At 37.8% G+C, this 10403-nt stretch overlaps 1 protein-coding gene across 2 annotated transcripts in view; it reads left to right on the top strand.

The window, feature by feature from the left end:
* Positions 1-10403, top strand: part of LOC100666835 (cell surface glycoprotein CD200 receptor 1-like) — a 19606-nt gene extending 9203 nt beyond the window's left edge. Inside the window, exons 3-6 of one of the 2 annotated variants that reach the window (XM_064279517.1) lie at positions 3852-4041; positions 5162-5226; positions 9818-10135; positions 10260-10403. In XM_064279517.1, the coding sequence (XP_064135587.1) occupies positions 3852-4041; positions 5162-5226; positions 9818-10135; positions 10260-10291 (605 nt within the window). In that variant the 3' untranslated portion in view covers positions 10292-10403. Of the gene's footprint in view, positions 1-3851; positions 4042-5151; positions 5227-9817; positions 10136-10259 lie in introns of both variants that reach the window. The other variant, XM_023551815.2, reaches the window with a different exon arrangement.

Below are 10403 nucleotides of genomic sequence, written 5' to 3'. Positions count from 1 at the left end.
CTAAGGACTCAAGGAGTGCCAGGGCGACGGAAGCTGAGACAAGGATTTCCCCACAGAGTGGACAAAGAGAAAACCTTCCCGTAGAGCTGATTCCCTGAATTCAGACTTCTAGTCTCCTAAAACTGTGAGAAAATAAATTTCTGTTCTTTAAAACCACCCACTTGTGGTATTTCTGTTATAGCAGCACTCTTAGTTTTAGTTTGTTAAACTAAGGCATATCCTACCTAAGAAATCTTTGTATATGCCGAAGTCAGAGGTTTTGTTCCAGAGGTATTATAGTTTTAGCCTTTACCTTTAGGCCAATAATCTATTTTAAGGTAATTTTTGCATATGGTGTGAGGTAAGGGTTGAAGTTCTTTTTTGCATGTGTGTATACAGTCATTTTATCACTAATTTTAAAGACTTTCCTCTCCTCATTGATTTGACTTAGGGCCTTTGTTGAAAATCAATTGACCTTATATGTGTAGCCTATTTATGGACTCTCTCTATTCCATTGATTTGTGAGTCTATCCCTTAGTCAATACCTGATTATTTTTATTACTGTAGCTTAGATTTAACTTGAAGTTAGGTGGATTCTTTTTCTTTTTTTTAAATTGCTGTAGCTATTCTAGCTTTTTTGCATTTCCGTATAAATCTTAGAATCAGCTTGTTGCTTTCCATAGAAATAACTACTGACTTTTGATTGAGATTTCGTTGACTCTGTAGACAGATTTGAGGAGAATTGACATCATAACTATGTTGTCTTTCCACCCATGAACATGGTATTTATCTCCATATACTTAGGTTTACTTTATTTGCCTCAGCAATGTTTTGCTTTTTTCAGCATACGGGTCTGGTATATCTTTTTCTGAATTTATTCATAAGAACTTTTTGCACTATTGTAAATGAAATTGATTTAGAAAATTTTGCTTCATTGTTTGTTGCTAGTATATAAATATATAATTGTTTTCATACTATTAGTATTTTATCCTATGATTTTTCTAAATTCAGTTTATTTTGGTAGTTGTTTTGTAGATTCCTGAGAATTTTCTCTATAGGTATGATGTCATCTTCAATAGAGATAGTTTTATGTCTCTGTTTCTAATCTTTATACCTTTTTTTCCTTTTTTTTTTTTTAAATGCTAGGACTTTTAGTAAAGTGTCAAATAGAAGTACTAAGAGCAGACATTCTTGTTTTGTTCCTGATCTTCAAACCTATTGCCGTCAAGTTGTTCCTACTTATAGCGACCCTATAGGACAGAGTAGAACCGCTCCATAGGATTTCCAAGGTTGTAAATCTTTACAGAAACAGATTGCCACATCTTTCTCCTGCAGAGCAGCTGGTGGGTTTGAACTGCTGGCCTTTTGGTTAGCAGCCAAGTGCTTAACCACTACCCCATCAGGGGTCCTTTCCTGATCTTAGAGGGGGAATATTTCAAATTTAAGTATGATGTTAGCTGTAGAATTTTTCATGTTGTTGCTCTTAGTTGCTGTCAAGTTTGCTCAGACTCATGGTGACCCTGTGTGTAACAGAATGAAATGTTGCCTGGCCCTGTGCCATTCTCACCATCACTGGTATGTTTGAGCCCATTGTTGCAGCTACCGTGTCAGTTCATCTCATGGAGGGTTTCCCTCATTTTTGCTGACTCTGTACTTTACCAAACACGATGTCTTTTTCTAGCAGTTGGTCTTTCTTGATGACGTTGTTCAAAAGCAAGTGAGATGAAGTCCTTGCTTCTAAGGAGCATTCTGGTTGTACATAATCCAAGACTGAGTTGTTTGTTTTTCTGGCAGTTCATGGCATATTCCATATTCTTCACCAACACTACAATTCAAATGCATCAATTTTTCTTCAATTGTCCTTTTCTTCATTGTCCAGTTTTTTCATGCCTATGAGGTGATTGAAAATATCATGGCTTGGTTCAGGTTCATCTTGTTCATCAAAGTGACAGTTTTATTTTTTAACAGTTTAAAAAGATCTTTGTCAGCAGATTTTCTAATGCAATATGTCATTTGATTTCTTGCTGCTTCCATGGGCATTGATTGTCGATCTAAGTAGAATTGTAGTTTTCTTACTCATTAGAATCCCATTACATGCCCTCGACACTTGCCACACATCACTTAAGGTAGGGAAAGAAAAGAAGGAAGAAGAGAAGGGAGGGAGAGAGAAGAAAAGGCAGAAAAAAAGAAAAGAGTTGATATTTATGGTAAGACTAGAACATTTAATTTGAGGGAGAAACTGAAGTTGTCATTAGAAATTTATTTTATTTTTAAGAGGACAAATGAGAAAAAGAAAACAGAATGCTCAAGGGAAGTTTATTGCTTTTATTTTTAATTAGGGTAAATACAAGAACTTAGAACAAACATTATATTTTAAGTCAAGATCAGCCAAATATGGCCCATGGGCAAAATCTGACCATCATATGATTTTATAAAGTTTTATTGGAAGAGAGCCTTGAGCACTTCTTGTTTTATTGTCTATGGCAGCTTTTGTACTACAATGACAGATACGAGTAATCATAAAGGGGACTATATAAACCACAAAGCCTTAAATATTTATTACCTGGTCCTTTATGGAAGAAGTTTGCTGACCTCTGTTTTATCTTGTCCAGTGTCCCTACCCCACCTTATTTATACCTCTTATTCCTAAATCTTATAGCATCTCTACAGGATCGAGAAGTAGAACTACCCCACAGAATTTCCAAGGAGCACCTGGTGGATTCAAACTGCTGACCTTTTGGTTAGCAGCCATAGCACTTAACCACTATACCACCAGGGTCACTATGAGTAGGAATTGACTCGACAGCAGTGGGTTTGTTTTTTTGCTTTTTATTTCTTAAATCTGATTCCATATCTGTCTCTGGATTCTTGAGCCCAGCCTTGAGCTAAACTAGTTAGAATTTCATTCTTTTCCTTCCCTGCGGCCCAAGACAATAAATTCTCGTTGCCTAGAAAAGTCAAATTATCTCAGAAGTCTTGTTTGCTGCTCATTTCCAAGACCTTTTGAATTTTCTTATATATATTTTAAAGTGGTAGAATTGGACGTAAAATTAGCATGGGGAGTGTCTTAGGCTGGGTTCTCTAGAGAAGCAAAACCAGTGAAGGGTGTATCATGGATTGCATTGTGTCCCCCCAAAATATCTGTCAACTTGGCTAGGCCATGATTCTCAGTATTGTGTGATTGTTCACCATTTTGTCATCTGATGTCATTTCCCTATGTGTTGTAAGTCCTCTCTCTATGATGCTGATGAGATGAGGTTAGCAACAGTTATGTAAACTCAATCTGCAAGATTAGATTGTGTTTTAAACTAATCTCTTTTAAGATATAAAAGAGAGAAGTGAGCAGAGAGACAGGAGGACATCATACCAACAAGAAAGCAGCACCAGGAGCAGGGCATTTCCTTTGGATGAGGGATCCCTGTGCCTGAGAAGCTCCTAGTCCAGGGGATGATTGACGACAAAGACATCCCTCCAGAGCTGACAGAGAGAGAAAGCCTTCCCCTGGAGCTGATGCCCTGAATTTGGACTTGTAGCCTACTAGACTGCGAGGGAATAAATTTCTCTTTGTTAAAGCCATCCACTTGTGCTATTTCTGTTATAGCAGCACGAGATGACTTAGTGTATGTGTACACACACACACACACACTTATATGTATATATAGAGAGAGACAGAGAAAAATATTTATATCAAGGAAATGGCTCATGCGGTTGAAGAGGCTAGAAAGTCCCAAGTCTGTGGGTCAGGTTTGGGGCTTCTCCTGACAGCTTTACATTTTAACAGTTTAAAAAGGTCTTTTTCAGCACATTTTCTAATGTAATATGTCATTCGATTTCTTGCTGCTTCCGTGTGCTTTGATTGTCGATCTAAGTAGATGCTGACAAACCCCAATGTCAGCCACCAGCTCACAGGCTGTGGAGGCTGACAAACCCCAAGATCGGCAGGTCAGATGTCAGGCCACTGGCTCACAGGCTGAGGAGGCTGACAAACCCCAAGATCGGCAGGTCAGATGTCAGGCCACTGGCTCACAGGCTGAGGAGGCTGACAAATCTCAAGATCAGCAGGTAAGCTGCTAGCTCAAGTCTCAAGAACCAGAGGTCAGATACGGGATCCAGAACGAGCAAAAGCCAGTGAACTTTGCCAAAAAGTCCACACATATTAAATGCAGGCCATACCCCCAAGGAAACTCCCTTTCAACTGATTGGCTGCTCATAGCAGGTCTTATCGAGAAGGTGATTGTATTATGTTGGATCTCCTCATCGAGGTGATTACATCATTACATAGCTGACAAACAACATCATAACTGCCAAACCACTGAGAATCATGGTTGACACACAACCTTAACCATCACAGGCAGCATGAAGTCTATTTTTATAAACAGCTCATAAATGCTTATCTATTGGTGGTCTTATAAACCCAGTAAAGAACTTTATTAAGTCTTTAAATCATAAGAAGCATTCTTGCTTGTTCGTTTGTTTTTAGTTACAAAAGAGCAGTTTTTAGAAACCAAGTATAAAGTAGCAAAGTAGAATGAGAAGATTTTAATCACAAGAAACTCTATAGAACTCAATTCAAAGAATGCCTATGTGTCTCAGGAACGGTGGAATTAGAAATTTAAAGTAGGAGAGGACTCTAATCTCTTCTCCTCTCTCTGCTTCTGCTTAACTTTCCCTTTTTCTCTCACAAGGTAGGAGAAATGGAGAAGGAAGAGGGATTTGCTCTTCTTCCCAGTTCAGGTTCCACAGTTCTTAGGAAGGGGCTTTCCTTGGTCCAGCTTGATGATGTGCCCACCACTGGACCAAACAGCTTTAATCAGGGAGTGGCATCTGGAGAAAGAATCAGCATAGATCCTGGTCTTGTGACGTGTCCATGCTCAACCAACCCATTGTGTCTGTGGATGGGGTGGAGGCAGGGTTATCCAGTACAAAATAGTTGACAAAAGGGTGTGTCTCATAAATGGGAAATCATTGATTAATAACTTATAAATGTAATTTTTAGAATGTTAACAGGATTTTTTTCCCCTAATGATGCCATAACTTCTAGTTTCTGTCTTGCAAGGATGTTTGTGGAATTTTAGTTTTGGTTAACTGATGTTCTATTATGTCTTTGTTGAGAAACAGTTGCTCCCACTCCATTCGAGTACATAAAATTGATTCCATTTACTCTTCTTTGAGTATTTTCCAGCTTCAACAATTCATTCGTGGATGGAACGCAGAAGACGCAGAGCAATTCGATACCTCCCCAGGAAGGTGATATGCTTTCTTCTCTAAAGGTCGGCACTGAGGGGGTGGGGTGCTGAACTTCCTTAGAAATATTAGCTGATGGCCTTGTCTGAAGCCCAGCCTTGTGTCCAGCTGAAGAATATGGTGATCTAAGTACTTGGCGTGAGGGATCCTGAGTGACCCACCTCTCTAAAGCCGTTCAATTTTATTCAAAAATTTATAGGGCTTTCTTTATCAGGCCCTGTCCTAGGCTTTGTGGGATATACAAAGATAAGCAAGACTATGATCTTGCTCTTGCTCAGTTTGGTGGAGGAATCCAGACATATAAACAGTGAAAGGGAACTTGTTCTACCAGATATAAACTCAAATATATAAATAACAATATTGTAAATGACAATAAATAGGCAAATAGATCAATGAAGTTAAACTGATTCATTTACATATTGGACTTCAGTTTATATAAAATATGACATTTGAAAAATTCAGCAAAAATTGAAATTGAATGAATGATATTGGAATAATTAACTATCCACAATAAATACCTAAAAAAATACATATGATGCAAAGAGAGAGAGAATGGGAAGGAGGGAGAAAGAAAGAATATCCTATCATAGCATAACTAAAAATAAATTCCAGATGGATTAAGTAGAAAAATATAAAAAACAAAACTATGAAAGTATTAGACAAAACATTGGGGAATATTTTTATAATCTTAGGGTAGAAGGGCTTCCCAAGCAAGTTACAACACCCAGAAACCCTACCAGCTGTACGTGCCCATTCCATTTAAGCCTTTGCTAACTGGGGAAATCAACCACTGGTCAAACCTGCAGGCTTAAAGGGCCCACTGTGACATGGACCAGCCCAGGGCTTCTTCTGTTACCAGACCCCCCATATGCTCCTACTCTAATGGGGTCCCATGATGCTTTGCATCCTTGTGTATCAGGATCAACTCAGATTGGTACTCAGACAACACTCAAGAGTTGATATTACCCTCTCCTCAGTGCATGATTACCCAAGTATATGGTTGTAAGTCCTTTGGGGAAGGACCAGGAGAATCACTATTGCAGTGGCTCTCAGTGTGGTCTTCGGATGCCTGGACTCTTTCAGGGGGTCCACAAGGTCAAAACAATTTTTGTAATACAATACAATAACATTATTTTCCTTTTTTATTGTGCTGAGATTTTCATTCACGGTGCAATGGTGTCTCAGCGTGAACAAGGGCAGAGACACCAACCTATACTAATAGCCATGGTATTCTTCACTGTCATACACATACACACACAGAATACCAGTTTCACTTAAGAATACCCTATGAGTGAGTAAAAATTATCAATTTGATTAAATATCAACCCTCGAATACATATTTTAAAAGTATTTTATGTAATAAAATGAGAAATACGTATAAAGCAGTTCTGCCTACGAATTTATGATGATTGTCTTGAGAAAAGCCAATTGTATGATTGACTTGTAAGCTGAATGAGCTACTTTTTTTTTTTTTTAATAGAACACCATTTTCACTCAAAAGAATGTTTGGGAGACAAATTATGGCTATTTCGACTTAAATATATGGCAGATTTTTCTTGAAAATGAATGTAGTGAATTCGGCACTTCAAAGAAAACAATGGACAGCTTTTATTGCCAGTGATAAAACTCGAGCTTTCAAGTAAAAAATTAGAATATCAGTAAACTTGTATTCACCACCATGAGCTAGAATGCTTCCTAGATACTTAAATAATTTTTGATGACATTGGTGATTGTATTGATATATAATAAAATGTGCCAACATTGAAAAGATTTAGGTAACTCAATGGTCCAATATTTTTTAAATGAGTAATGACTGATGATACAAAATTACCCGAGTAAACAATTCATTCAAAATGCAAGATAGAATAGATTTTAATTTAAAATAGTATGAAATATTCTGATTCAGATTCCACTTTGAAACTACCTTTTAAGATATTATCAATTGTCTAGTTTTGGTGTAGTATCAAAGAAGAATACCCACAATTATCTTAAAAGGTTATTAAAATATTCCTCTTTCCAGCTACATGTCTGTATGAGGGTGAATTTTCTTCAGATACTTCAATAAAAACAACATATTACAATGGTTTGAATGCAGAAGCAGATATGGGAATCCAGCTGTCTTACAGTAAGCAAGACAGTAAAGATATTTGTAAAAATTTGCACCAATGCCATTTATCTCACTATAAGTTTTTGGAAAACATAGCTATTCATCATTAAAATATGTTGTTTGTGTTAACACATAATGAATTGGTCAGTAGCTGTCTTCTAAATTTCTTGCATAGACAAGTGGGCACTTCCAGCCCTGCATCCATTTGTTGAAACACCTCAATTGGTATTCCATCAATTCCTGGAGTCTTGTTCTTCGCCAATGTCTTCAGTGTGGCTTGGGCTTCTTCCTTCACTACCATTGGTTCCTGATCATATGCTACCTCCTGAAATGGTTGAACATCAACCAATTTTTTTTTTTTTGGTATATTGACTCTGTATTCTTTCCGTCTTTTTTTTATGCTTCCTATGTCATTTAATATGTTTTTAAAGCCTTTGTCAGGTTGGAGGTTCTCTCTGCAAGGGGATGCACTTGAAGTGGTAGAAACAGCATGGATTTACCTGCCCCTCAGATCTGAGTTAAAATCCTACCTCTTCCTTTATTTAGTTACGTGACCTTGCGTGGCAGTGAAAAATCATAGTCTTTGGTGCCACGGAAGAGTCAGGTGACACCAAAACAGGAAAGATATGAAATGCAGAGTTTAACAAAAACAAGCTTCATCCACATAAAAATTTTGTCTTGCCATACATAGCTGGTTCTTCTCAAGTTAAAGGGATGAAATCGCTGAAACCTCTGTTAGCAGGCGAGTTGTACTTGGTTGAACTAATCACTTCTTAGTAAACCCATATCAGTCCAGGTCTACATTATGTTGGTTTATGGGGAAGTGCCTTGGTTATCTAGTGTTGCTATAACAGAAGTACCACAAGTGGATGGCTTTAACAAAGAGAAGTTTATTCTCTACAGTCTAGGAGGCATCAGCTTCAGGGGAAGAGTTTCACTCTCTGTCGGCTCTGGAAGAAGATCCTTCTCCTCAATCTTCCTTTGGACTAGGAGCTTCTCCGTGCAGGAACCCTGGGTCCAAAGGATGCGCTCTGCTACTGGCACTACTTTCTTGGTGGTAATAGGTCTTCATGTCTCTCCGATTGCTTCTCTTTTATATCTCAAAAGAGATTGGCTTAAGACACTAATCTTGTAGATCTCAACAATTTAACTACCACTAATTCATCTCATCACATTATAGTGATAGGAATTACAACTCATATTAGATGATAAAATGGTAGACAATCAAACAATACTGGGAATCATGACCCAGCCAAGTTGAAAGATATTTTGGGGGGGACACAATTCAATCCATGACAGAAAGTATGAGATTCTATGCTGGTAGATGCTTGAAGGTTGCAGGGCTTGATTTTTTACCTTAAAAGGTATACAAAATAGATCAACTTCTATATTTAATTCTAATAACTAGATTGGACATATGGAAACAAAATCTGTGAGCAAAGTTCACAGCTGAACTGTCTTAGAGTTTATGTGTGCCTGAATAGGAAGAAAAAGAGACTCACCCAAAGGCCATGTTTGATAACACCCCGCATATGCAACAAAATCCCTTTTACAGGAAACTTCTTAAGGAAAACAGTTCTTGCTTTTCTTTGTTTTGTGTTTACACTCTATCCTAGAAGTAAGTATTTCTAGGCATCTCTTACTACTAGATGTCATCATTTTTCATTTTTATGAGATGGCTTAACTGATGAAATCACAAATTATTTTAATACCAATTGACTTCACTTACTTTGTGATTCTCCAAATAGAAAATATACTTAAAAAAAAAAGATTCTAGCTTGGTCAACCTTAGCACTCATCCTACTTATTTTTAATGAGGTACCATATACTTGCCACTTTGTCTGAAGTGTCATCCTTAGGGACAGACATCTAGTTCTGATGTTTCTAATTTTTTCTTCTCATCAAAATTTAGGAGGAGATAAACACATCATTAATTAGTCCATTTTATTTCCTGAGGAGAATGAGTTAAAACGCTGTCTTTTCCTAAGGTGTCCTGGTGGCACAGTGGCTAAATGCTCTGCTGCTAACCAAAAGGTCAGTGGTTGGAACCCACCAGCCACTCTATGGGAGAAAGATGTGGCAATCTGTTTCCATAAAGATTACAGCCTTGGAAACCCTATGGGGCAGTTCTACCCTGTCCTATACTACTGCCATTACTTCATTTATAATTCTGTTTTCTCATTTTTTCTGTTCTATTGATATCAAAACTCTTGAATTAATTTTGAAAGAATTAAAAAAAATTTTGTCCCACGTATAGAACACATATTATTTTTCTAATAACATATAACACAGGAGAAAATTGATCTCTGCGTTTTATTTAATATATGTTTTTTTGAATGTTTATCATCTCAGTCTACTATTTCTGGAATTAGACTGCCTTCGAGATTACATTCTAGTATAACTTCAGGTATTATGGATAAATTTAACACAGGCAGTTCTTTGTCAAGCTTTCTTAAAAAATCACTCTCTTTTTCTGTGTATGTGCAGTGAACACGTGGCGGTCTGTACTGGTGGGTACAAAGGCCATGCTCACCTGCCGTCCCGTCCCACTGGAAACTCTGATTGGAATAACATGGAAAATTATCTTCAGAGACAACACTTCCTGCACCAAAGCTTACAGGGAAGATAAAAATGCGACCATGGAAACCAACTGTACTGACAAGAGAATAACCTGGGCCTCCAGAGCTAACCAGAATTTTTCCCTTCACATTGATCCAGTGGCCATCACTCATGATGGGTATTACATGTGCAAAATGGCAACATCAAATGGGAATTTCCGTCATGGCTACCACCTCCAAGTGTTAGGTACGGAACATGATGTGTGGTGTATTTCAGATAACCAGATTTGGGACTGAGTCAAATGTCTCTCTAAATTCCATATTGCTTATGTTAAGCCTGAAGCTCTTGTTTTTCCCTTATATCTCTGCAGTGCTCCCCCGAGACTACCATGCGTTTAACTGAGAATGGAACTGTGGTGTGCAAGGCAGTTGCGGGGAAGCCAGCTGCACAGATCTCCTGGACCCCAGAGGGGGACTGCGTCACTGAGGAAAAAAATCAGAGAAATGGTACAGTG

This window comes from Loxodonta africana, chromosome 1 (genome assembly GCF_030014295.1).
Source record: "Loxodonta africana isolate mLoxAfr1 chromosome 1, mLoxAfr1.hap2, whole genome shotgun sequence".
Taxonomy (NCBI): domain Eukaryota; kingdom Metazoa; phylum Chordata; class Mammalia; order Proboscidea; family Elephantidae; genus Loxodonta; species Loxodonta africana.
This window is presented reverse-complemented; position numbering and strand designations above follow the sequence as displayed.